General features: G+C 57.1%; 4 protein-coding genes across 8 annotated transcripts in view; all 4 read left to right on the forward strand.

Annotated features, from left to right (window-relative positions):
• The first annotated feature begins 1,020 nt into the window (after nucleotides 1–1,020).
• On the forward strand, nucleotides 1,021–5,918 carry LOC118655504 (glutathione S-transferase theta-1). 4 transcript variants are annotated; one of them, XM_036307379.1, is made up of 5 exons: nucleotides 1,021–1,211; nucleotides 3,369–3,456; nucleotides 3,771–3,942; nucleotides 5,100–5,276; nucleotides 5,472–5,918. In XM_036307379.1, the coding sequence occupies exons 1-5, from the start codon at nucleotides 1,100–1,102 to the stop codon at nucleotides 5,664–5,666; spliced, it is 744 nt and encodes a 247-aa protein (XP_036163272.1). In that variant the 5' UTR covers nucleotides 1,021–1,099; the 3' UTR covers nucleotides 5,667–5,918. The 4 variants fall into 4 exon arrangements, with proteins under 4 accessions (XP_036163272.1, XP_036163273.1, XP_036163275.1 ...); XM_036307380.1 differs by having other exon boundaries at nucleotides 3,792–3,942; XM_036307381.1 differs by lacking the exon at nucleotides 3,369–3,456 and having other exon boundaries at nucleotides 1,092–1,211; nucleotides 3,792–3,942.
• Nucleotides 5,919–7,736: 1,818 nt separating this feature from the next.
• LOC118655524 (glutathione S-transferase theta-3-like) lies at nucleotides 7,737–11,725 on the forward strand. Its single transcript, XM_036307421.1, has 5 exons — nucleotides 7,737–7,937; nucleotides 9,498–9,585; nucleotides 10,149–10,299; nucleotides 11,160–11,336; nucleotides 11,459–11,725. Exons 1-5 carry the CDS (start codon nucleotides 7,826–7,828, stop codon nucleotides 11,648–11,650), a joined length of 720 nt encoding a protein of 239 aa, XP_036163314.1. The 5' UTR covers nucleotides 7,737–7,825; the 3' UTR covers nucleotides 11,651–11,725.
• A 1,618-nt stretch (nucleotides 11,726–13,343) lies between these two features.
• Nucleotides 13,344–14,643, forward strand: LOC118655536 (D-dopachrome decarboxylase-like). Of its 2 annotated transcripts, none has more exons than XM_036307439.1 (3): nucleotides 13,344–13,551; nucleotides 13,773–13,948; nucleotides 14,416–14,643. In XM_036307439.1, exons 1-3 carry the CDS (start codon nucleotides 13,444–13,446, stop codon nucleotides 14,447–14,449), a joined length of 318 nt encoding a protein of 105 aa, XP_036163332.1. In that variant the 5' UTR covers nucleotides 13,344–13,443; the 3' UTR covers nucleotides 14,450–14,643. The 2 variants fall into 2 exon arrangements, with proteins under 2 accessions (XP_036163332.1, XP_036163331.1); XM_036307438.1 differs by having other exon boundaries at nucleotides 13,356–13,551; nucleotides 14,388–14,643.
• A 2,009-nt stretch (nucleotides 14,644–16,652) lies between these two features.
• Nucleotides 16,653–26,451, forward strand: part of CABIN1 (calcineurin binding protein 1) — an 80,311-nt gene continuing 70,512 nt past the window's right edge. Inside the window, exons 1-8 of the mRNA XM_036307368.1 lie at nucleotides 16,653–16,970; nucleotides 20,198–20,270; nucleotides 21,161–21,253; nucleotides 21,495–21,608; nucleotides 22,796–22,930; nucleotides 23,776–23,956; nucleotides 24,789–24,918; nucleotides 26,290–26,439. Coding sequence (XP_036163261.1) covers nucleotides 20,268–20,270; nucleotides 21,161–21,253; nucleotides 21,495–21,608; nucleotides 22,796–22,930; nucleotides 23,776–23,956; nucleotides 24,789–24,918; nucleotides 26,290–26,439 — 806 coding nt within the window. The 5' untranslated portion in view covers nucleotides 16,653–16,970; nucleotides 20,198–20,267. The remainder of the gene's footprint in view (nucleotides 16,971–20,197; nucleotides 20,271–21,160; nucleotides 21,254–21,494; nucleotides 21,609–22,795; nucleotides 22,931–23,775; nucleotides 23,957–24,788; nucleotides 24,919–26,289; nucleotides 26,440–26,451) is intronic.

The following is a 26,451-nucleotide window of genomic DNA, read 5'->3' on the forward strand; positions in this document are numbered from 1 at the left end:
TCAGGGCTCGTGCAGGAGGCAACCCATCGATGTATTTCTCTCACATCGATGTTTCTCTCTGTCTTTCCCTCTCTCTAAAAATCAATGGGAAAATATATCCTTGGGTGAGGATTAAAAACTAAATAAATTTAAACCAAAAACCCCAGAACAGCAGAACAAACATTCAAGTGCATGTGGCATATCTCCATGATAGACCATCTGTCAGGCCGTAAAATCTCCAGTTTAAACAGATACAAATCATAACAATGCATGTTCTCTGAATGCAATGGAAGAAACCAGAAAAATCTGGCTCCGGACTCCACGCCCTTAGCCCCACACTCGCAGTGGTTCTCAACCTTCCTAGAAATGCCGCGACCCTTTCATACAGTTCCTCATGTTGTGGCGACCCCCAACCATAAAATTATCTTCGCTGCTACTTCATAACTGTAATGTTGCTGCTGTGATGAATCGTCATGTAAATATCCGATAGGCAAGATGTATTTTCAGGGGTCGCGACCCACAGGTTGAGAACCGCTGGTTCCAGCAAGTGTCAGAGCCCTGGGGGCTGGGGTGGGCATTGTGTGGCGGCTCCCTTCCCTCCACTTGCACACCCGGGAGCCTCACCACCTTGGCCCTCCTGCCCGGGTGGGCACAGGGCCTCACCGGCGCTGGGATGGCTTCTCCCCTTCCTGGGCCTCTGTTTCTCCCCCTTTAGCGGGATACGGACCCACCCAGCCCTCCCACCTCTGCATATACATCCGAAAACTTTCTGCGTCTGTATTCATGCCTCGGCCTTCGTTTCCTCATCTGTAAAATGGGGCTGACAGGAGATTCTCATCGGTGCTAACAGATGGAACTGGAAGCTGACATCCTGCATCCAACCAGCCAGCCACAGAGCCCGGGGACTGGGAGCCCATCGCGCCCCTCTGGCTGCGCCCTGAGCCCCAGGCTGCAGCCTCTTGGACACGCCCGCCCGCCCGCCCGTCGGGGCGGCACCAGCCGTTGGACCTGGAACGACCTGCAGGGGGCGTGGCCACGGAGCCGAGCCCGCCCGCGTGTCGCCGCGCTGCGCGCAGTGTCCCCGGGGCCAGGGCCGCGAGCTCGGCGCCCCGCCCCCGCCATGGGCCTGGAGCTCTACCTGGACCTGCTGTCCCAGCCCTGCCGCGCCGTCTACATCTTCGCCAAGAAGAACGGCATCCCCTTCGAGCTGCGCACCGTGGAGCTGCTCAAAGGTGGGTCCGGCGGGGGTTCCGGGAACCGAGAGGTCGGGGAGGAGCGGGGAGGCCACACGTCGCTTGGGGGGGGGGGGGATGGTGGACGGGGGACCCCCTCCCCGCGCCACCTCCTTCCTGGGGCCATCGCGGAAAACGGCGACACCAGGAAGCTCCGAGACCCTGGGAGCCCCGGGAACTCTGCTTGGCCAGAGGCCAGATCGAGGAGGAGAGACCTGCCGGCTCCGTCGACCTGTGACCCAGGAGGTCCGGGCCCAGGCCCGGGTTTCGGGCTCCATCCCCAGTGGGGGGCGTTCAGGAGGCAGCCGACCCATGGTTCTCTCTCTTCCTTGATGTTTCCATCTCTCTCTCCCCCGCCCTTCCTCTCTGAAATCAATAAAAATAAACAAATGAATAAATAGGAGAGACCTGGTGAAGAAAGGGTGCCCTGGGCGTAGGGACAGGGGCCTTTAGAAAAGAGAGGAGAGAGGCGGCAGGAGGAGAGGGGTTAAGGCCGCCCCGTGTAGAGCTGGGGCCGGTCCAGCCCCGCCTGGGCAGCCTCCCACTCTGAAGTTCTGCAACAGCTGGCACTGCCCCCACCTTCCAGCCCTTCTCCCCCACCGGCCCAGTCCGCTCCCTCCCTCTCCCTTCTCCTCTCCCCTCCCCTCCTCCCTCTCCTCCTTCTCCCCCTCCTCTTCCTCCTCCAACTTTGCCTTTATTCACTCTGTCCTCTGTTCCTCCTGTTCCTGATGCGGAGGGGGTGCTCCATGGTGTACCCTGGGAAAGGGAGGAGGGTTTGGGGGGCTTGGTGAACCCTACACCCTGAGCAAGAGGATTTGTTTCTTTGGCAAGGCCCCAAGGACACGACTGGCACACGGCGTCCTGGCGTGTGGGTGTAGGACCCACGGATCGCCTGGAGGAAAAGCAGGGCAGCTTGCCCTGGCCCGTTCGGCTCAGTGGACAGAGTGTCGGCCGAAGGGTCCCGGGTTTGACTCAGGTCAAGGGCACGTACCTGGGTTGCAGGTTCCCCTGCCCTGGCCGGGGTGTGTGTGTGTGCAGGAGGCACCCAGTCGATGTGTTTCTCTCACATTGATGTTTCTCTGTCACTCCCTCTCCCTTCCACTCTCTCTAAAAATCACTGGGGAAATGCGCTCGGGTGAGGATTAACCACAAACAAGGGCAGGATGACTCGTCCGAGCCTTCGGCCCAGCACCCAGCGCCTCTCCACCACGCCCTTGCGCGGGCCTGTCTTTCTGTCGGAATCACCCTGTTTTCCCAGCCTCCTCTGTGGACTGCCACCTGTCCGGCCCGGGTTCTCTCTGCAGAGTGTGGGGCCGGAGAGGGCACGGGGACTAAGGGGTGTCCCAGCCAGGATGTCAGACAGAGGGGTGTGCCGAGGGAGGAGTTTCTCACAGGAGAGGAGGGAGGGTGCCTTGGTGCAGGCGTAGTGTGAAGGGAGGGAAGGAGAGAGGGAGGGAGGGTGGGTGGTGGGTGAGGTCACCGCTGGAGGGTTAGGGGTTGTGTGTGGCTTTGAGAAGCTTTCCCCAAGGCAGGGGTAATGGGGAGCCACTGAAGGCTGTTGAGCAAGCAGTGGTTAAACCTTAAAAAATATATATATGTTTTGCCGAAACCAGTTTGGCTCGGTGGATAGAGTGTCGGCCTGCGGACTGAAAGGTCCCAGGTTCGATTCTGGTCAAGGGCATGTACCTGGGTTGCGGGCACATCCCCGGAGGGGGATGTGCAGGAGGCGGCTGATCGATGTTTCTCTCTCATCGATGTTTCTGACTCTCTATCTCTCTCCCTTCCTCTCTGTAAAAAAGCAATAAAATATATTAAAAAATATATATATATATGTTTTTATTGACCTCAGAGAGAAAGTGAGAGGGAGGGAGAGAGAAACATCATCGATTGGCTGCCTCCTGCATGCGCTCTAACTGGGCATGTGCTCTGACGAGGAATCGAAGGGTGACTTCCTAGTTCATAGGTCGATGCTCAACCACTGAGCCACACTGGCCAGGCGACTTAAGTGCCTTCAGAATCTTCTCTACAGGTGCATCTGCAGGAGCAGAAACCTCTCAGATAAACTCCCGCGAGGCCAGGATCCTGTAGGGAGTGGGCACAGGCCCTACAGGGCTCCGCATTCTCCTTTGACCACCCACCATGATGCGCTCTCCGCAGGCCAGCACCTCAGCGATGCCTTTGCCCAGGTGAACCCCCTCAAGAAGGTGCCTGCCCTGAAGGATGGCGACTTCACCTTGACAGAGAGGTAACTGGGGCCTGGGGCTGCTCCCAGACCTCGCTGGGACCATCTTGTCCTAACCTCTATTTTATCTTATTTTATTTTTTAAAATATATTTTTATTGATTTCAGAGAGGAAGGGAGAAGGAGAGGGAGACAGAAACATCCATGAGAGAGACTCATGGATTGGCTGCCTCCTGCACACCCCCTACTGGGGATGGAGCCCGCAACCCGGGCATGTGCCCTGACCGGGAATCGAACCCAGGGCCTTTCAGTCTGCAGGATGATGCTCTATCCACTGAGCCAAACCGGCTAGGGCCACAGTGCCCTTTCTATACCCAGCATGTTCTCCCTCCCCTGCAGTGTGGCCATCCTACTCTACCTGACTCGCAAGTTCAAGGTCCCTGACCACTGGTACCCTCAGGAGCTGCAGGCTCGTGCCCGCGTGGATGAGTACCTGGCATGGCAGCACACGACCCTGCGGAAAAACTGCCTCCGGACCCTGTGGTATAAGGTGAGGCCCAGACAGGGGCAGTGAGGGCACCACCTCAAAGAGGCTCAGGCACTGTCACCTTCTCCTTTTCCGTTCGGGTAGTTTCTGCTGACCCCACTCTGACTTCACTCATTCTTCCTTCTGTTGTGCTCAGGTTGCTGTTAAGCCCATCGAATATATTAATATATATATATATATATATATATATATATATATATATATATATATTATTGATTTCAGAGAGGAAGGGAGAGGGAGAGAGAGAGAGAAACATCAATGATGAGAGAGAGTCATTGATCGGCTGTCTCCTGCATGCTCCCTACTGGGATCAAGCCTGCAACCTGGGCATGTGCCCTGACCTGAATCAAACCCGGGACCCTTTAATCTGCAGGCCAACGCTCTATCCACTGAGCCAAACTGGCTAGGGCTGGGCCTCACTTTTTTTAAATATACAATGCAAGTCATGTACTGTTATTCCTATATCATAGTTGAGGAAATTGAGGCCCAGAGGGTTTGGGTGTTTTGCTCTAGGTTCTGCAGTTTGTAAGTGATAGAGTGGAGACCTTAAAAGCCCATCCTCCTGCCCTAGCTGGTTTGGCTCAGTGGATAGAGCGTCAGCCTGCGGACTGAAAGGTCCCAGGTTCGGTTCCAGTCGAGGGCACATGCCGGGGTTGCAGGCTCGATCCCCAGTGGGGCGGGGGGTGCGGGAGGCAGCCGATCAGTGATTCTCTCTCGTCATTGATGTTTCTCTCTCTCTCTCCCTCTTTCTTCCTCTCTGAAATCAATAAAAATTTTTTTTTTTAAAAAAAAGCCCATCCTCCTAATTACTTCTACTGTAAGAGGGATTGCTTTTATATCAGGAGGGAAGAGGCTATGAAATAAGTAGTTCCTAAGCCAGCCTCCTCCCCTCCACAATGTTCAGGTTCCCTTTGATTCATTCTTAAAGGGGTTTGAGTCTGGGAGAAGCCTCCAAGGCTCAGCCAATCAGAGCTCATGGAAGCAGGAAGAGTTCACGAAAGCGGGGTCCTTTGGGAATTTCCCTGCAGGCCTTCCCAGGATATGGAACCAAGGAAGCAGCTCCAAAACTGGGGGTTGGGGGTGCTTGCCTTCCTACCCCCAAGGCTGGACTGGCCCTAACCACCACCCCTCTCCCTGCTCTTTGCCTGCCCACCCACCAGGTAATGTTCCCCGTTTTCCTGGGTGAGCCTGTATCTCCCGAGACCCTGGCAGACACCCTGGCAGAGTTGGATTCGACCCTGCAGATATTTGAAGACAATTTCCTCCAGAACAAGGCCTTTCTTGTGGGGCCCCACATTTCCCTGGCCGACCTGGTGGCCATCACGGAGCTGATGCATGTGAGTGCTGTGGGAAGGGCAGGCCCGCTAGGCTGGGTGGGTCGCTGGAGTCCTCCGCCTGCCGCCCACCCTGGGACTGGGACATTGCTTATTTGTGGTCCCCTCTTCTGGAACTATGTGGTCCCGAAACCAGGCAGGTGCTGCTTGGCTTCACCCGTCCGCCCTTAACCTGCCCTGTCCCTGCTTCCCCTACAGCCCGTGGGCGCTGGCTGCCAGATCTTTGAAAGCCGACCCAAGCTGGCTGCATGGAGCCAGCGTGTGGAGGCAGCAGTGGGGTCACTCCTCTTCCGGGAGGCCCATGAGGTCATCCTGAAGGCCAATGGCTTTCCACCTGCGGACCCTTCCGTAAAGCAGAAGCTGATGCCTAGGGTGCTGGCCATGATCCAATGAGCCGGGAAGCCTCGCGTCCCCCCCGCCCCCCTGGCAGATCACAAAACACTTTCATGAGACCCCAGAGAGCAGGAGTGACTTGCCTGAGTCCCATTGCTCCCCAGGCCAGGTCCCTAGCCCCACCCCCTCTTCCATTGCGACCTGAAAAGCGTTAGAGAAGAATAGCCCACGCAGTCCTTGTCTCCTTTAGTCACTAATTTCCTTTGCAGTTTGGTAAATAAACCTGGGCTTAGCCTGAGCCTCCACTTCTAACGCTGTTGTGTGATTTATCCGACCTTTCTTGGGCCCTGGTCTTGGTCTTTGTCCAAAAGATAACCCTCTTTTGTAGGCCCTGTGGGTCAGCTTCTCCCTGCTGGTTGCCAAGAGTGAAATGAACAACAGCCCTCTGGCCTTCTAATTCCCAGGGGAAGTAATTTACCAGCAAGCATAGGGGTCAGCAATCATCCCCCATGTGTTGGCTGTAGGCATGCTGGTAGACCAGTTGGCTGGGCCGGCCTCCCAGGACATTGTCCTTTGGCACCAAATATTGTAAGTCATGAGCCCTGCATCTGCCCTGAGGAATCGGTCAGGGGAGGGGAAAATCTGAATGGCAACCCGCCTGGTTGTTACGGGTCCAAAGTTCATGTGCCTCAAAAGGCCAAAACTCAAAATGGGTTCAAGTTTGGAGTTAAGGAAAGGCGCCAGCTGAGAACAGGGGAGCCTGAGTGGTTCCTGGAGTCCATCTCACCCAAGCACAGAGTTCAGGCTGCTTTTATGTCCAGAAGAGGGGAAATGGGAGGAGCTGTCTTTGCAGAACTCAAACCTCAGGCAGAATTCCTCTAAGGATAGCATGTCTACATGCAAGACTGAGCAGAAAGTGTTAGCCTGCAGGGCGTGGGAGCAAGGCGGGCTGGAACAAGATGGAGTCCGAGAGACACTGAGCATTTCCCTCCGTTACGTGGTCAGGACTTGGTCACTCAGAGCCTTCACTGCCACAGCGAGGCCCTGTGAGCCGTGAGCAGGAATGGTGTGCTCAGGTTGTATTTCAGAAGAATATTCTGGCAGCTGGGGGGGTTGGACTGGAGGGTGGCCAGGGAGGAGGCAGGGAGATTGGATATTGCAGCGACCCAGTCAAAGGTGACTGGTGGTGGTGGGAGGGGGCGGGGGGCAGACCCCTGGATAGGGGTGCGGGACAGGCTCCTTCCAGCCTGAAGGGCTTCCTTAACTGGGGAGCATGGGGGACCAGGGAGGCCAAGCTATTCTCAAATTTTCCAGTGACTGATCCTCTTGTCAAGTGGCTTTCTTGGGTTTGGGGGCAGAGTCCTTTCCCCTCCCCTCCTCTCCCTTCCCCCCCCAAATATATATTTTTATTGATTTCAGAGAGGAAGGGAGAGGGAGAGAGAGAAACATCAATGATGAGAGAGACTCATCGATCGGCTGCCCGCTGCACACACTCCACTGAGGATCGAGCCCTCAACCTGGGCCTGTGCCCTGATGGGGATTCGAACTGTGACCTCCTGGTTCACAGGTCGAGGCTCAACCACTGAGCCATGCCAGCCGGGCCGGGCAGAGCCTTCTTAACCCGGGCGGGCATTACAGCCACGGGCCTGAGGAGCTCCAGGGTCACAGTGGGGAAGGTCCAGGGCCCTGCAAGGCTTACGTGAACCTACAGGACTTCTGCTCTCTGGGAGGGATGAACCAGAGTGTGAGGAATGCGGGTTAGGTCTCTGCAGAGAGCAGATCCAGGCGCCCCAGCCTCCCCCCTGGCACGGCGCACCCCCTTTCTCTCCTCCCTAGTGTTCTCAGTGGCTCGGGCTCCCTTCCTCTCTCAGCCTCCTCCCTAGGTCCGGGTCAGGGCTGGGGCGCCTTTCCCGTCTGTTTCCCATTATCATCCCCCCTGTCCATTGGACAAAGGAAGACGCTGATGTCCAGGGAAGGGGGGTGACCTGGCCCCAAACCCCAGCTCAGACCCCCCCCTCCCAGGGAGAAGGTGGGAGGTGCGGGCGCCGCTGATTGGCCCGCAGTTACCCGAGCCACCCAATAGGCGAGGAGGGCTCGGCGGGCTCGGGCCGGGGTGCGCGCGGGCTCCCGTGCGTCCGGCGGTTGCAGCCGGCGGTTCGCGTCCTGGTTGGGTTCCCCGGGTCCGCCTCCCTCTCGTTGGTCGGCCTGCCTCCCTCTTCATGGGCCTGGAGCTCTACCTGGACCTGCTGTGCCAGCCCTGCCGCGCCGTCTACATCTTCGCCAAGAAGATCGGCGTCCCCTTCGAGCTGCGCACCGTGGAGGTGCTCAAAGGTGGGCGGGGCGCAGGGCGGGGTGCGGACAGACGGGCAGACAGACTCTGCAGCGCAGAAATGTCGCACCGGTTATCAGTTGTGTATTTTTAAAAATACATCTTTTTTTATTGATTTGAGAGAGGAAGGGAGAGAGAGAGAAACATCAATGAGGAGAGAATCATGGATCGGCTGCCTCCTGCACGCCCCGCGCTGGGGATCGAGCCTGCAACCTGGGCATGTGCCCTGACCAGGAATCGAACCCTGACCTCCCGGTTCACAGCCGGATGCTCCACCACTGAGCCACGTAGGCCCAGCATCAGTTGTGTCTTTTTAAAGAGCCTCGACCTTTGTCTAGCGAAAACGAAATATTCTTTAAAATATAGGTTAAGAGGGAGCGAGGCAGGTAGAGATCATAGGGTTTGGGGTGGGGGTGGGGAAGTGGAGTGAGTGCCCCTGGACCTCCACACCCCGAGGTGGAGCAGACAACTGCTTCCTCCTTTATGCCCCACCTCCGAGTTTCTGCATCTGCTGGGAGGAGAGGGCGGTTCTACCCCATCTGGTCTCTTCTTTGCTCCTCCCCACCCCTGCGGGTCTCCCCTCCACATTTACAGAATCCGGCGGAGGGGGCGGGACTGGACCGGGACAGTAGGGCAAGCTCCAGATCCAGAGCCCCCTGGGCAGGCCCCGAGGGAGGCCCCTGCTGGGCTGCGCCTGCCCACCTTTCGTCTTTGGTGCCCCCGGCCTGCTACGCTGCCACCCTGCTCTGCCTTTGCAGCCCTTCCCGGGCTGGGCACACAGGCGGTTTCTGGAGGGAGCCTGGGTCGGAGCGATCCTGTCCACTCAGGAGAAGGGCACGGGGCCCTGACTCCACGCCCCTGTACTGCTGTAGCTTCAGCACTGGCAGGGCCCGGGGGAGGGGGGGCATGCAGCATCGAGTCAGGCCTGGGAACCCCCACTGGGGAGGGAGCCTTGGGCGTCTGGCTCAGGAAAGCAAGAAGAGCTGAGCTGCGGGAGGCTGGGTGACGGGGTCAGGGGCCCTGGTGGGACCAAGGACCGGCTGAGGGCTGGAAACAGGTATGGCCCCGCTCGGGGCTCTGCACAGTTCACGTGGCCTGCATAGGCAGGGGGATCGCGGGGGGGCAGGCCGCAGTGCCTGACGTGGATGGAATCGGCTGGCTACAGGGATGTGTGTCATCTTTCTCCCGGGGCCGAGCCACGGTGCTGCTTGGCCCAGGTACAAGCAGGTGACACAGGAGTGGATAGGGGCCTCAGAAAGATCCTGGATGGTCCGGCCAGTGTGGCTCAGTGGTTGAGCATCGACCTATGAACCAGGAGGTCACCGTTCAGTTCCTGGTCGAGGCACATGCCGGGGTTGTGGGCTCCATCCCCAGTGGGAGTCGTGCAGGAGGCAGCTGGTCGATGATTCTCTCTCATCATTGATGTTTCTTTCTCTCTCCCTTCTTCTCTGAAATCAATAAAAAAATATTTAAAAACAAGAAAGATTCTGGCTGCTGGGTGGGCGTGGCCAGAGACCTCGGAGGGTTCAGGCTCCCCCCTGCCTCACTGCTCTCTCCTGTAGGTCAGCACAACAGCGATGACTTTGCCCAGGTGAACCCCCTGAGGAAGGTGCCAGCCTTGAAGGATGGGGACTTCACCCTGGCCGAGAGGTAATGGCCCCTGAACTGCTGCATGGTCTTGGGGGGCTGGCCCCCTGTGTGCCCACTTGGGACATGGTTTATGTTCCGTGAGCAGCTGTGCCCGCCCCAGGATGGAGAGTGGCTTGAAGTGGGCGGAGATGCCAGGGCTGGGAGGGGCACCTGGCATTGCTCCTGTTGTGTCCATGCTTTGACTAAGCTGGGGAGTGGTACTGGGTGCTGGGTGCTGGGTGAGTGGCTCTCACTCTCAGGGCCCATCTGGGTGCCTCCTTTTTTGAGGGAGCTTTCTCTGAGCACACACCCCTCTTCTGAAATCCCGTAACGTTTTTGTTTTTTTACTTTGTGCCCTTAGTTCAGATGATAGGATAGCTCAGCATAGCGCTGTGTGACCTTGGGGAAATCCCCTAACCTCTCTGAGCCTCACACTCCTACTCTGCACCTGGAGATGGTGAAACGCGTCGCCCACATGGGGACACACATGCCAGGAGCCGAGGCCTATCCCACCCAGGGCCTGGCCCCTGGAGAGTAGCTGAGAAGTGACTGGGACCTCTCCCCGCCCCTGCTGTCCCTCCCAGTGTGGCCATCCTGCTGTATCTTAGCCGGAAGTATGAGGCCCCTGACCACTGGTACCCCCAGGACCTGGAAGCCTGCGCCCGTGTGGACGAGTACTTGGCATGGCAGCACACGGCTCTGCGGAGCAGCTGCTCCCTGGTCATGTGGCAGAAGGTGAGCCTGGGGGCAGGGACCCTGCCTGGGTCCTCAGGGGATGGCGCCTTCTGTTTAAAACATTCTGTTCAGCCCGGCCAGCGTGGCTCAGCGGTTAAACGTCTACCTAGGAACCAGGAGGTCATGGTTCGATTCCCCGTCAGGGCACATGCCTGGGTTTTGGGCTCCATCCCCAGTGTGGGGCGTGCAGGAGGCAGTTGATGATTCTCATCATTGATGTTTCTATCCTTTTCCTCTCCCCTCCTCTCTGAAATCAGTAAAGATATCATTAAGAGTCCTCCTTGAACTGCTAGGGGCTGGCGAGGAGCCCACTCAAGCTGGAGGGGGCAGGAGCCTCTCCGTGCAGAACAGAGAGAAGTCAAGTAGAGCGAGTGTAGATCTTTGCTCCCCAAAAGGCTGGTCCGCAGACCAGGAGCGTCAGCGGCCCCTGGGAGCTCATGGACATGCCGAGTCTCAGGCCCCACCCAAGCACACGACGCAGGAATGGGCTCTGGAACCATATTCCAGAGCGAGTCCCAGGCGCATGCCCCTGTGAGAAGTCTGGGTGGGGTGGGAGGTGGAGGGTGGGGGAGTGGGTGGCAGCTGCACCAGTGGGGCTGGTGGTGAGGCCTTTGTGGGAGGACAGTGGGGCCCCGGAAGGCTTGCTGCAGCTAGAAGGGACGGGCAGCCTGAGATTGCAGAGGGCTCTCCCAGCGGCCTTGTGAGCATCTAGGGAGGGTGGAGGCTGGCCCTGTGTGAGGGGGGGATGAGGCCTGGGCCGGTGGTGGTGGCTGTGGGTGGAAAGGGACGGGCGGGAGCAAGGAGAAGCTAGGCTGGGCTTTGGGCGGAACCTCAGCCCGCTCCTGCCTGCCCCCCACCAGATGATGCTCCCTGTGTTCCTTGGCGAACGGGTGCCCCCCGAGACCTTGGCATCTACTCTGGCCGAGCTGGACAGGTGCCTGCAGCTGCTTGAGGACAAGTTCCTGAAGGACGACAACTTCCTCACGGGGCCCTGCATCTCCGTGGCTGACTTGGTGGCCATCACAGAGCTGATGCACGTGAGTGCCCCGGGGGGGGCGTGGCCCATGGGGCGTGGGGTGCCCGGGAGGGAGCCAGTGTACCAGCTCACGCTGCCCTTCCTGGCTGCTGACCCAGGGCATGTTACTCCCTCTCCCCTCAGCCTGTCAGCGCCGGCTGCCACGTCTTCAAAACCCGCCCCAAGCTGGCGGCCTGGCGCCAGCGCGTGGAGGCAGCGGTCGGGGAGGACCTCTTCCAGGAGGCCCACGAGGTGGTCATGAAGGCCAAGGACCTGCCGCCAGTGGACACTGCCATGAAGGACAAGCTGAAGCCCTTGGTGCAGGTTTTGTTGTAGTGAGAAGGGGCGGGCCTGCAGCCGATGTGGAGACTGGTGTCAAAATAAAGAGATGGAGCTGCCCCTCTCCTTGGCCTGAGCAAGGCACCCGCACAGTCTCTGTCCTCGAGATCCCTCCAGCATCAAGCCCACGCTCCTCTTGTCTGTCTACTTACTCCACGCTTGCCCCTTCCACTCCAACTGGCGGGAGACCTCTGGAATGAGCTTTATTTATTATTTTTAAAATATATATTTTTACTGATTGCAGAGACGAAGGGAGAGGGAGAGAGAGAAACATCGATGATGAGAGAGAATCATGGATCGGCTGCCTCCTGCACGCGCCCCACTGGGGATCGAGCCGGCAACCTGTGCCTGTGCCCTGACGGGGAATCGAACCCTGACCTCCTGGTTCATAAATCGACGCTCAGCCCCTGAGCCACATCAGTCAGGCTAGGCTCACTTATATTTTCATCTACAATTCAAACAGCTTCGAAACACTGATGACAGCACCATGGTCAGTCACACCGACAGATTTCCATGGTTTAGGTAACACCCTTTGTTTTGCCTATAAAAACATGAGGTGTCGTAGCCCTGGCCAGTGTAGCTCAGAGCTTTGTCCTGGGTTCCATTCCTGGTCAGGGCACATGCCCAGATTGTGGGTCCCATTCCTGGTCAGGGCACATGCCCAGATTGTGGGTCCCATTCCTGGTCAGGGCACATGCCCAGATTGTGGGTCCCATTCCTGGTCAGGGCACATGCCCAGATTGTGGGTCCCATTCCTGGTCAGGTGCGTGCGGGAGGCAACCAATGTTTCCCTCTCACGCTGATATTTCTCTCTAAAAAAGCATGTAGCCGAGTGAGAATTAAGAAGAATAAGGTACCACAAACGTTGCTGGTAATTCTCCTGCGACCTGGCTCCCATCCCCTGCTGGACACACTGACAGATGTCCGGGCGGGCAGGGATTCCCCGAACCTGAGCCTCCTTGCCCAGCCCCACGTGTCACCCACGGGTGTCACCAGGTCTCCTGATCAAGTGCAGTGCAGCTTCTCACACCAAACGTGAAGTTGCCTAACTTTGAAGCGGTGGCAATGCATTAAAAAAATTTCAAATTCTCTATGAGGAAGTAACATTACCAGGGTTGATCCTGGGGAAGGCCCCTACAGGTGTGTGTGTAGGGGGGTGGGTGGGGGGGGGGTGTACAGCCCTCCATCTACTAGTAAATGGAGAGAGCGCAGAACCGCAGCTCTGGAAAACCACCGGAAGCGGAGAGGAGGCCAGTGTGGCTGGAGCGGGGGCGGGGCTGGGGCGGTGGGCGGGGCCATGGTTCTGCCAATGACAAAGTGGGGTGACACCGGGGGGGAGGGCCGGACAATACGACCTCCCAGCCCAGCCTGCTTGGCTCAGTGGATGACCCTCCACCTGGCACCCGGAGGTCACAGTTGGACTCCGGGTCGGGGCACACGCCCGGGTTGTGGGCTCCATCCCCAGTGCGGGGCGTGCAGGAGGCAGCCGATCCATGATTCTCATCATTGATGTTTCTCTCTCCCTTCCTCTCTGAAATCAACAGGACAAATATATTTTTAAAAAATATTTTAAAAAAGGACTTCCGGAAATCTGGGTCAGAGTCCACCAAGGTTTTCTGCTGAGGCGGGAGGTGCAGCCTAGGCAGCCAATCGGGAGGCGCTGCGTGCCCGCAGAGCCAATGAGGAGCCCGCTTCCCGCGCCCCGCCCCGCCTCCTAGTCGGGGTCTAGGGGCCACGCCGCGGGCTGCTAAGCCCGTCTCCGCCGGCGCCGCGCAGTCCTCCCGCCCGACATGCCCTTCGTGGAGCTGGACACCAACCTGCCCGCTGCCCGCGTGCCCGCGGGGCTGGAGAAGCGGCTCTGCGCAGCCACCGCCGCCATCCTGGGCAAACCCGAGGACGTGAGCGTGGGCCGGGAGCTCCCCGGGGCTGGGGGCGCGCTCGGTCCACGCCCCGACTCCCCCATAGGGACTCGCCTCCCAGGGCCGCCCACGGAGCGCCGACTTCTCGCTCTCCACCACCTCGCGCGCGCCCCCCTCCCGCCCCCCAGCCCTGACCCCGCGGGATCCTCGGCGCGAGCCTGGCCCGCGCCGGCTCCAGGAGAAACCCTGTGTCCCCGCAGCGCGTGAGCGTAACGGTGCGGCCCGGCCTGGCCATGGCGGTGGGCGGCTTGGCCGATCCCTGCGCGCAGCTGACGGTCTCCTCCATCGGAGTAGTGGGCACGGCGGAGCAGAACCGGGACCACAGCGCCCGGTTCTTCGAGTTCCTCACTAAGGAGCTGCAGCTGGGCCAGGACCGGTGCGTCGGGGCCGGGAGCGGACACGCCCGGGGCTGCTGCGCCACCCGGGGGGGGGGGGGGGCTGTGACCCACGTCAGGGTCTCTCCTAAAGGGGGTGGGGGGCAAGCAAATGCCTCACCTTGCCCAGAAAGGTGTAGCGCCTGGGGGTCCGGGGGGCTCACCTTTGGGGTGTTAAGGGAACTGAAGGAAGTTCTGGCAGTGAGTGTAGTTCTGGGTGAGCCACACCGCCCTGCAGCCACCGGGATCCCGCCCCTGACATGCCGACCGCCCTGTTGGAAGGAGAACATAAGGGGGCGAGCCAGCTCGCAGCATCACCTGGTGGGCCAGGGCAGCCTGGCGGGGGACCCCGTGGTGGGAATGAATGTCTGGCGAAGGGGGTCTTAGAATATGAGGCCTTGGCCAGGGAGCTGATGACATCTTTTTCCTCTGTCCCTGAAGGATACTTATCCGCTTTTTCCCCCTGGAGCCCTGGCAGATTGGCAAGAAAGGGACGGTTATGACCTTTTTGTGATCGGCACAGAGTACATCCAGGGCATCTGTGAGCAGCCGCCTCTTCCGGAGAGGGCTCCTGGCAGAGGGAGGGCCTGGTGGATACCGGCTTCCGGCACCCCCACCTGCAGATACGCCTGTGACCTCACAGTCCTCTTCTCCCCCATCCTCAGCCAAATAAATGAAGAGAGCTTCGTCTTTCAAACATGGCTTCCTTTCCTGACCAAGGCATCCTGTTCATCCGGGCAGTGGGGGTGGCTTATGAGGTGGGGTGGCTCCTACCTTCAGGGTTGCTGTTTCATGGGTTGTACTTAGGCTGCTCAAATTGGAAGATGGGCCCTAGCTATTTGGCTCAGTGGGTAGAGCATTGGCCTGGGGACTGAAGGGTCCATTCCGGTCAAGGGCACATGCCTGGTTGCAGGCTCATCCCCAGTAGGGGGTGTGCAGGAGGCAGCCGATCAATGATTCTCATCATTGATACTTCTCTCTCTCCCCTCCCCCTTCCTCTCTGAAATCAACTTTATATATATATATAAAGAGCTTGGAGTTCCTTCCCTTGGCAACCTGCCCGTTTCTGTTCTCATTCCTTCTACCTACACGGGTGTCTTGCTTCCCAGATGGTTCAGGGAACATAGGTTGAGTGTGAATGAATGAGTGAAGTGCCCAAGGAGGGATTCAGGCCTAACTCTTGTCAGGACCTAAGGCTGTAACAGCAGCCTCCTATCTGGCCTCTCCACCTTAAATCTCTTAGCACCACTCTGGTCAGAGTGATGTCACCTGTTTTCTGCAGGGGGTGTGGGAGGGTGGGACTGGCTCCTCCCCCTTCTCCAGCAAGCATGCTTAGCCCTATCGGTTTGGCTCAGTGGATAGAGCATTGACCTACAGACTAAATAAAGGGTCCCAGGTTCGATTCCGGTCAAGGGCAGATGCCCAGGTTGCTGGCTCGATCCCCAGTGGGGGGTGTGCAGGAGGCAGCCAATCAATGAATTCTCTCTCATCATTGTTTCTCTCTCCCTCTTCCTTCCTCTCTTAAATTAATAAAAATAAAAAAAATTAAAAAAACAATGCATAAATAAGTGGAACAACAAAGGGATGTTTCTCTCTGCCTTCTCTCTCTAAAATCAATAAAGAAAATTTATAAAAGGTTAGTGACTTCATTATTTTTGTAAATCCTGGATATCAGTAACACTATTGTACTGAAGTGCCTGAATTCTTCATGATTTGACTGTCTTTGGGTGTCAAAGAGAAAGCCTACCGTTCACTCCTATGTAAGTAAATCTCGGACTCAGGAGCTGTGCATTTCAGCCAGTGTGAAGCCCTCCCCCCAAACACTCAGCTCCCCAGAGAGGACCCTCTCTCAGCCCGAGACCTGGTCAGACGCCCTCCCACCTGGACCCTCTTTTGGGCTCTGAAATCCTGTGGACCCCTCCCTGGCTGCTCATTCACCAGATCTTGGTTTCTTTTTTCCTTGTTTCAATGGTTGGTTGTATCTATTTTTGGGGCTTCCACTCCTTTTCAGAAGAGATGACAGGTAAGGGGAATGCTCTTCCTCCCCTTGTTCGTTCTTAAGTGTTCCAGATTTCTGTTGCCTTCATTTTAAAAATATATATATTTCCGAGAGGAAGGGAGAGGGGGAGAGAAACATCAACGATGAGAAAATCACGGATCCACTGCCTCATGCACACCCCCTACCGGGACCGGGAATGGAACCGTGACCTCCTGGTTCATAGGTCCATGATCCACCACTGAGCCACACCGGCCGGGCTCGGTTGCCTTCAGAACTCCTGCCCCAGGTTGTAGGAATGGCACCTCCCGTCACTTAGCGGCCGCTGGGGCCAGGCGCGGAGCTCGGCGCCTCGCAGGTATTTGCAAGTGCTGGGGCCGAGGTCCCGCCGCGGGCTGGCGCTCCAGGCCCCAAACACCCGAGAACCGAAGCCGAGGCCGGGGCTCAGGACCGGCCACCACCGAGCGCCCGGGGCTTTTAACCAGCCGCGGGCAGGCGCGCGGCGCGTGCGCCCTCGTGGATTGGCTGGCTGAGCCGGCAGCGCAGCCAATGGGCGTGCGCCTTGTTGTCAGGCGCGCGACCGGCGGGCCGGCGCGGGGGTCTGGGCGGACAGGCTGTTGCCGTGGAGACGCCCGGTGAATTCCCGGGCGGCGCGTCGCGGGGCGGCCTCGGGGGTGGGGGTGCGGCTCTCCCGAGCCGGGGCGGGGGCGCGAGCCCGAGGGGCGGCGGGCGCGGGGCCGAGGCCGGTGCGGACGCGAGGGGCTCCTGGCAGCCCCAGCGCCCACAGTGGAGGAAGCGGAGGCCGGAGTGCGGGAGCGACGAGGGCGGAGCTCTCGGCCGCCTCGCGGGCCGTTTCCCGGCTCCGGCCGCCGCCCTGGGTGAGCCCGGGACGGGCTCCGGCCGCGGGAGTGGTTCCCAGTGACCACAACTGGGGCCACCATTGATTCGGCGTCTGCCGGGGGCAAAGCCCGGCGCTAAGCACCCCGGACCGGCGTCCTTCCTCCTCACCTTGGCCGCAGCCCCGCGAGGTGAGTGCTGGCGCCGCCGTGGACCGGGGTGGAAACCGAGGCCGGGGGCGGGGCAGCCCGACTGCGGGCGGAGAAGGTTGACCGGCCTCGTGGGCGCTCGCAGGTGTCGGCGCGGACGGCTGTGGGAGCCACTGCGCTCCTCGGGGCCAGGCCACTACCGGTCATCGCGTGGGATGGCCGGCGTCTGCGGCTAGAACCGAAACATCCTCAGCCTGGTTTCCTTGGAGGGTGCAAACTTTGGTTGCAAATAGAACAAGATCCTACCTGTCTAAATAGGGCTTCCTGTTCCGAGCATTTCGTATAAGTGGGGTCGGGTACCACGTGGCCCGGGACTGGCCAGCTTCATGGTTTCAGGGCTCACCCAGGTGTGGGCCGTTCCTTCCTTTTCATCGCCGACTAATACTCCGTTGTTGGAGAGACCACATTTGCTTGATCTGTTCATCAGTTGGCATCGGGTTTGTTTCCACTTTTCGGTTATTACGAATAAAGCTGCTATTCGCATGCCCTCATTAATTACTTTTCTTTTTAAAAATATATTGTTATGGAGGAAGGGAGAGAGAGCGAGAGAGAAATATCATTGATGAGAGGGAATCATGGATCGGCTACCTCCTGCACGCCCCCTCCTGGGGATGGAGCTCGCCACCCGGGCAGGTGCCCTGATTGGGGATGGAACCCGGGTCCGCCTACCTAGGGCCTCAATAATTTTTATAGCAGCACCTGTGACTTCATTGCATGGATGTAGTCTAGTGTATTCACCCACGCAACTAGCTGTGGCCATCTAGGTGGTTTTCCGTGTCTCGCGATGACAGTGCTGCAGTGCCTATGTGCATATTCTCCCGTTGTTGGAGGTACACCTGCAGGGTGGGCTCTCGGAGTGGGACGGCTGGCATTTGGTTGAAAGACAGCGGCATCTGTCATTTTGTCCGGTTCCCCCTCCAGAGGGCTTGGACCCCGTTGCATCCTCCCCGCCCCCATGTGAGAAGGAGCCCGCAGCCTCCCCAGCAGAGGGCGCTGCTGTCCTACTTTCACCTCCGCCGGGTGATGGATGAGTGGGTCCCAGCGCTGTTCAAAGTTTCATTTCTCTAGTCCGTGTGTTTGAACAGATCTTCCTATGTTTGAGAGAGCCAGCTGCATGTCTTTTTTGGTGCATTGTTTGTATGAGGCTCAGTGGTTGAACGTGAACTCATTGACCCAGGAGGTCAGGGTTGGTTTCCAGGTCAGGGCAGGGCACGTGCCCAGGCTTGGAGCTTGGTGCCCAGTAGAGGGTGTGCAGGAGGCAGCAAGTCAATGATTCTCATCATGGATGTTTCTCTCCGCCCTTCCTCTCTCTGAAATTAATAAAATATATTTTTAAAAATTGCGGTAAAGTATACTTTACTTGAAATGTGCCATTTTAACTGTTGTTTAAGTGCACCGCCCCATGGTATTAAGTGCCTCCACGCTGTTGTGCCGCCACCACCACCACCATCTCCTGAGCTTTTTTTATCGTTCCAAACAAAACTCTGTCTCCATTAAACACTGACTCCCCATCTTCCCTTCTCCCAGCCCTTGGCAACCACCATTCTACTTTCTGTCGCTATGAATTTGCCTATTCTAAGTACCTCATATCAATGGATTAGTATAGTTTTGTCTTTTTGTGAATGGCTTATGTCACTTAATGTAAGTTTCATCCATGTTGTAGCATGTGTCAGAATATGTTTCCTTTTTAAGGCTGAATAATATTCCATATATATATATGTGTGTGTATATATATATATCACATTTTATTTATCCATTCATCTGTCAATCGACACTTGGGTTGCTTTAACTTTTTGGCTATTGTGAATAATGCTGTGTCTCTAAGTTTTTAAGAGCTCTTCATATATTAGGAATATTAGCTCTTCGTCCTTGGTATATCTTTTTTTTTTTTTAAATATATTTTATTGATTTTTTACAGAGAGGAAGGGAGAGGGATAGAGAGTTAGAAACATCGATGAGAGAGAAACATCGATCGGCTGCCTCCTGCACACCCCCCACTGGGGATGTGCCCGCAACCAAGGCACATGCCCTTGACCCGAATCGAACCTGGGACCCTTGAGTCTGCAGGCTGACACTCTATCCGCTGAGCCAAACTGGTTAGGGCCGTCCTCGGTATATCTTGCAAATATTCTGCCAATTTATCAGTTGTCTTTTTCTGATTTTTAAAAATATTTTAAAAATTTCCAGTTTTATTGAGATATAATTGACATATAGCACTATGTAAGTTTAAGGTATACAGCATAGTGATTTGACTTATACTAGTATATCTATTTATTTATTTATTTTTATTTATTTTTTTTAATATATTTTATTGATTTTTTACAGAGAGGAAGGGAGAGAGATAGAGAGTTAGAAACATCGATGAGAGAGAAACATCGATCAGCTGCCTCCTGCACATCTCCCACTGGGGATGTGCCCGCAACCCAGGTACATGCCCCTGACCGGAATCGAACCCAGGACCCTTCAGTCCACAGGCCGACGCTCTATCCACTGAGCCAAACCGGTTCCGGCATATTTATTTTATTTTTTAAAATACATTTTTACTGATTTCAGAGAGGAAGGGAGAGGGAGAGGGAGATAGAAACATCCATGATGAGAGAGAATCATGGATGGGCTGCCTTCTGCACGCCCCCCACTGGGGATCGAGCCCGCAACCCGGGCATGTGCCCTGACCAGGAATCGATTTGTGACCTCCTGGTTAATAGGTCGACGCTCAACCACTGAGCAACGTCGGCCGGGGTCAGGCCCCTTGCTGGCTCTCGCTTGTCTGCCACCCTGTTCTCCCTGCCATGTGGTCCCTCCCTCGAGGCTAACACAAGTTCCCTCCACTCAACCTTTCAGGACCCCTGTGAATGAATTGTTCTTCTCCACTCCTAGCTGTTGCTGTTTCTCTTTACTTCAGTCAACTTTTGAAAAAAAAATTGTTGATAGATCCATTGCCTCTGCTGAGCAGTGAGTGAGGCCTGGGGGCAGGAGTTGGTCTCACTTCCTTGTTCTGGCACTTGGCGCCTTGCCTGGCAAGGGCACACGCTCAAGCTGGGGGGCCGAGGGGCTCCCGGTGTGGCAGCACACACAGCCCTTCCCAGGCAGTCGGCCACCAGCCTGAGTGCCCAGAGGCCCGTGGCTGTGGGGGCTGGTTCCCGGGGGACCCCTGCATTGTGACATTCTAGGCTCTTCATGGGCCCCTCTGTCCTTTGTCCTCTGTCCAGGAGACTGGTGACTGGTGTGGCCTCCGCGGGTGATGGGAAGCAGTGCCGGGCGGCAGCTGAAGCTCCGAGCATGGTGAGGACGGTGCTGGCTGTTCTGCTGGAGGGGGGCGTTTTCCCAAGTGGACCCTGAGGCTGTCCCTGTGGGCAGCCTTCCTCCCGCTGCCTCTGCCGGTACATTCGAGGTGTGAATCTTGCCCTTCGGTTGGAGCGGCTCGCTCGCAGGCCTCCTCGTGGCTGCTAGAAAGGGCGAGGTAACCCATTTTGTTGGGACCTGTTATTCCAGTTCCTGGGTCTCCCTCTGTGCTGGGTCGTTGCTGGGTGTCCCCGGCTGTGTTCCCTTTGCAGTGGACAGTGCCAGGACACGCTCCCTGACAGATTGGTATGACCCCCAGCCACGTCCGGCCCTTCTGTTACTGAACTCAAAGGGCTCACTGCCTGGGGCGCTCTGTTCCAGAGCGAGCGGCCTTGCCCCGGGTGGTCTGGCGGCAGCAGCAGGTACAGGTACAGGACGCGGTCCGTATCCAGAGCTCTTCCCAAGGGCGGCGGGCCACTGCTCTCTGCACTGTTTGCTCCATTAATGACGCATTCTTTGCCGTGGGCTGCCTGTCTGAGTTGAGCTCCTGTCAAGCTGTTCAGTCTATAGCTGGTCTGCAAATACTCCGCTGCATTTTAACCTTTAGGAAGAATAGCATCTAGTAAGAACGGCCTAGCGTAGCCCTTGGCACCCTGTCCTAGCCAACGCTTCTTTTTTTAAAACTGATGTTTATTGTTGAAAGTATTACAGATGTCCCTCTAATCTAGCACTTTTTTTTTTTTAAACCAGATGATGGCTTATTCTTTGTAGTCCATATCCTGCGAGCCATAGCTGCCAAGGCAGAACAGGTTATGGAGCAGAGCTGTATGCGTTGTGGGTTGTTGAAAAGACAAGTGACATCTCCTCTTTCCTTGCCCCTCCGTCCCTAGATCCGCATTGCGGCCCTAAACGCCAGCTCCACGGTTGAGGATGACCATGAAGGAAGCTTCAAGAGCCACAAAACCCAGACGAAGGAGGCGCAGGTGTGTAGGCTTGGCCCTCCCCTGCAGGCGGACCTGGCCCCCGCTTTACACTGTTCAGATGTGCCCTTCATGGGACTCGAGGGGACGAGATCCGGGAGGTGGGCGTGTTAGGGTTGCTTTCACGACAGAGGGCACAGCGGGCAGTTAACAGGGCCTCGCCTGCAGCCCCCGTTACATACGTGTTGGCATAAAAAAGACAACTTTTGTCCTACGTGAAAACGTCTCCTGTCTTTGTCTGCAGGAAGCAGAGGCTTTTGCCTTGTATCACAAGGCCCTGGATCTGCAAAAACATGACCAGTTTGAGGAGTCCGCCAAGGCCTACCATGAGCTGCTGGAGGCGCGCCTGCTGCGGGAGGTGAGGCACCGGCCGGCCCGAGCAGGCCCTGGAGCCAGGCACTCTGGCTGCCCTCTGCCCTCCCGCTCTTGGCTGGGTGACCTTGGACACATGGTTTCCCCTCCCTGCCCCTCAGCTTCCCTGTAGAGTGGGTGGCTGGGAGGGTTGGGTGAGCCCAGTGAGGCACGTGGGATGGTGCTTGGGGCAGGGTTCAGAGCCTGAAGTGTCCGCGGTCACTGTTCTTAGTCTTCACAGCCGCTCTGTCAGGGAGGTGGGGGGCGGCTTGTTAGCCAGACGACAGCGAATGAGGCTTGGTTTTGAGCTTTTCAGTGTTTTTGATGGGACTCTTAAGAGCTCTAGGGTAGGATTAGTCAGGGGGTCCTTCCTGAAGGTTCCTGGGGACTTGCCTGTTCTCAGCCTGAAGAAGGATGTGAGCACATGGCCTGTCCCCAGACAAGGCTGGGGGTGGGCTCGCCCTGGAAGCTGCTTGGTGCAGCCAGTGTCTGTGTGAGAAATGTTGTGCTCAAGTGCTGTGCTTAGAGCGATAGGTTTCTAGGCTGGTCTCTCAGAAGCCATGTTCTCTAAGAGTTGTCAGACCTTTTCACGTAAAGCGCGTGGACAATCTCGATGCTCTCTGGGCTCATTGCACTTTTGATATTTCGGGCAGGAATTCTTGTCCTTACGTTACAGCGCTTCTCGGGACACTGACTTCAGAGTTAAGTAACTTGTCGTGGACCAGTGACAAGTCCCAGAGCCTGGAGCTCAGCCTCCCGACTCCTGTCCCCGTGCTCTTCCCGCTGTGGGACCTGTAGGCCGTGCGGGCTGCTGGCCGCCTGGCACCTCCTGCCTGGGAAGCGCGAGGCCCTGCCTGCTGTCCCCAGGTGGTCCCCTCACACGCTACTCCCCCCTCTTCAAACCTGCTCTGGGGACCCACTGGCTGGCTTACTGATGCCAGAAATGTGTTTGTCCAGACTTGAACCCTCAGGTCTGGCGACTGCGGTGGGAGAGTTCCCCTGTGTCTCTTGATGCCCAGGCTGCCCGCAGACCGCCTCGGGGTCGTCTGGCCTTTCTTCTCTGTGTGTCCAGCGCGAGGGGTCCTCTGAGAACATCGGTGCAGCGCTTTCACTCTCCAGGGGAAGCCAGTGTCCTGCGCCTGCCCGCAGGGCTTTGGGGCCTCATGTCACTGTTCCTGTTGGTTTTGCTCCCAGGCAGTCCCATCTGGTGATGAGAAAGAAGGGCTGAAGCACCCGGGGCTGATGCTGAAATATTCCACGTATAAGAACCTGGCCCAGCTGGCCGCCCAGCGGGAGGACCTGGACACGGCCATGGAGTTCTACTTGGAGGTGCGTCTTGGGCCCTGCTCACCGCCCTGGGTGTTTTTGAAAGTTCTCGGTGGAGGGGGTGAGGTTGTGGTCTTATTGGCTGAAAAGAATTTATTTGTCTATTTATTTGTTAATCCTCACCTGAAGCTATTTGTCCATTGATTTTCAGAGAGAATGGAAAAGAGGGAAGGAGGGAAGGTTAAAGGGAGGGAGGAAGAGAGAGAGAGAGATTGGGAGAGAGAGAGAGAATGTGACAGAGACACATCGATTGGTTCCCTCCTGCATGTGCCACGACCAGGGCTGGGGATGAAGCCCGCAACCATGGTATGTGCCCTTGACTGGGATTGAACCTGGGACCCTTCAGCCTGCGGGCCAACGCTCTATCCACTGAGCCAAACCGGCTAGAGTGCTTATATTTTCTTTTAGTTTTACTTCTTTCACTTCTGTCAAATATGTGAGAAATACAGGTGTTGAGAGTGACAGAATATATCAGGAGTATGTTCTGGGCCTGGCCAGTGGTTGAACGTCAACCCATGAACCAAGAGGTCACCAGTTGGATTCCTAGTCAGGGCATTTGCCCAGGTTACGGGCTGGATCCCTAGTAGGGGCCGTGCAGGAGGTGGTGGATCGATGATGTTTCCATCTCTCCCTCCCTCTCCCTTCCTTTCTCTCTAAAAATCAATAAAAACATATTTTTAAAAAGGAACATGTTCTGAATTCGGTAAATTGGTCCCTGTTGTTTCTATTTGCCATGTTCCTGGGTAGTTTGAGTGGCGAGGCCGGCGCTTGCCCCTCCCGTCACCGCAGGCACCGGCTCGGTGAGAGAGCTGACGAGTGTGTGTGTCCCCTGCTTGTGCCGCCTCCAGGCTGTCATGCTGGACTCCACGGATGTCAACCTCTGGTACAAGATCGGACACGTGGCCCTGAGGCTCATCCGGGTGCCCCTGGCTCGCCATGCTTTTGAAGAGGGGCTGCGGTGCAACCCTGACCATTGGCCCTGCCTGGACAACCTCATCACTGTCCTGTACACCCTCAGCGACTATACGAGTGAGTCGGGCTGTGACACTTTCTCCCAGGCGCTGTGTTTTGGGGACAGCGGAGGGAGGGTGGCTTGGGTGAGAGGAAGCCCAGGTTAACACTGCAGGTCTTTTTGCCTGGCTGTTGGGGAGAATGGAGATGTGTTTGCATCTCTGCTTCATTCTGCTTGTCTTTCTCAGTTGAAATTTATCGAGCATATTAAGGGAGTAACATGCTCTCGCAGGGTTTTACCACTGCGTCTCCTTTCATCCCTGCATGTGCCCTTCTGTGCCGGAGCCTGCTCCTGGGACTTGCTGGCAGAGGGCCTGGCAGCCACAGCTTGACTTTTCTGGTGCCGGAGAGCTCACTGCCTTTGCAGAGCAGCAGGGCTCCGGGGATGATCTCTGCGGACAGAGCCCCCGGCTGCCTTCAGTTGCTTCCGCTCCCTGGTCTCAGCCTGCCCTCTGCTCTGCAGAGAACACCTGCCCTGGCACGGACGGGCCCTGAGGCCGGCGCTGGAAGTGCTCTGGCCGTGGGGGTTCCGGGCCTCCCAGGGGGCCAGCCTCCCCTGGGTGCTCTCTGAGGCCAGAATAGAGGGTGGCTGTCCAGGAGCGCTCTGAGCAGGGCTGACCAGTGTGCTGCAGGCCGGTCCCAGCAGAACCCAGTCCCTTTTGTTTGTGGCCCCCTCTACTGTGGGTAGCATTATTTTCAGAAGTATTTCCTGATTGAGTCAGTTGAAATGGGGTCTGTGATTGCTTGCTATGCGTTTCTTCGATCCCAGAGCAGGAACATGTTCCTGCTAGTAACTGGCAGGCGGCACTTAGGGTGCGCATCAGCGTCGTAACTGTCTCTGTGCCTGCAGCCTGTCTGTACTTCATCTGCAAAGCGCTGGAGAAGGACTGCCGCTACAGCAAGGGGCTGGTCCTCAAGGAGAAGATATTTGAGGAGCAGCCTTGTCTCCGGAAAGACTCCCTCCGAATGTTCCTTAAATGGTAGGTCCTGCCTCGTGCCTTCCTGGGCTGCGCCCCCTTTCCCTTCCGAGCAGCTGGTGAAGGTCAGGAGGCGCGCACACCTCCTGGGGGACAGGCCCCTGCCCTTCTTTCCCTCATCAGCACCTGGGGAACTGGGGTGGTCTGCCTTGTGTGCTCCTCAGCTGTGCGCCCCGTCTCAGCACCGCCTCCCGGCTGGCTGCTGCCTCCTCCCAGTCCCTCTTCCCCTGCCAGCTCTTGGCATCGCCAGCTCTTCTCTGGCTGCTTGCGGCAGCCTGATGACCACCAGGCCTCCTTGACACTTGCTTTTCCTCTTTCTGGGATTTTGCTCCTGGTGTTGCCCAAGTTCATTGTCACAGACACACCTCTGATTCCGTACCACCCCTGCCTGGCCTCCAGGGCAAACCCACGCTCAATGGCATTGCCCAGGAGGAGACCTGTCTCAGGTCCCTGGGAGGTTCTAGGCCTGGTCCCCTCGTGCTCTGTCCTGTCCCTGCACCTGGCTCCCACTTTGCTCTTACCTGGACGCCATCTTCCCACCTCTCCACGTGTTGTGCGGTCACACCTCCTTCATGTTCCAGTTCTCAGGCCACCTCCCAGCAGCTTTCCAGGCTCTGGCTGCCTCCCTCCCGCGGCCTCCCCCCGCGGCCTCCCGCTGCGCCAGCTTCTCCCCCCTCTGGTGTTTCCTGGGCCTGGAACTCAGCTGGTGGTGGTCGTGGAGGTTATTGAGCTCAGTCTGTCCCTTGTAAGACTGTCTCTGGTTCACATCTGTCCTGAGGGGCATGACCTTTGGAGAGAGAGAAAGCAGGTCAGTCCTTACCCAGGTGGCTCTGTGGTGGAGCCCTGCTGGGAGGCGTCAAGACAGTCTGGGCGGGAGGGCCGGTCCTGCTGGGTCACCGCAGGCGGAAGTGTGCCTGTGGAAGGGGCTCCTGAGGCCCCAGAGCCCTGCTCTTGCTGTCCTTTGGAGACATTGTAGACTTTGGCGAGCTTGGCTGGCTGATGACTTTTTGTTGGGATGGGCAGGATGGTCTCGTTAAATTCTTTAACATTTTTTCACAAATAATTAAAGGGCAAGATTTGATTTTCTTGTGGTTTTTCTGACATCACTCTGATACTGCTAATACAAATGAAAACCCTTTGCTCAATTTCAAATTGCAGAAGGGACAACGGGTATTAGTCACGTCTGGTGTGTGTGGGCACTCGGAATGCTAATTACTGCTTCGGAGGCCAGACTCAAGTGGTTATTTTATTTGTAGACAGAGTTAATATGGATTAAAGGGTGTTCACTTACCGCATCCTTGCCTGTAAAATGTCAGCTTCGGCTCTGGTGTGTAACATTGAAATCTCTCCCTGTCTTACATGCTGTGCGATTAGTGACATGTCGATCCATGATGTGTCGGTGAGCGCGGCTGAGACGCAGGCCATCATAGATGAGGCCCTGGGGCTGCGGAGGAAGAGGCAGGCGCTGACGGTGCGGGAGAAGGAGCCGGACCTGAAGCTGGTGCAGCCCATCCCCTTTCTCACGTAGGTGGTCCG

Source organism: Myotis myotis, unplaced genomic scaffold, assembly GCF_014108235.1.
Source record: "Myotis myotis isolate mMyoMyo1 unplaced genomic scaffold, mMyoMyo1.p scaffold_m19_p_47, whole genome shotgun sequence".
NCBI classification, from domain to species: Eukaryota; Metazoa; Chordata; class Mammalia; order Chiroptera; family Vespertilionidae; genus Myotis; species Myotis myotis.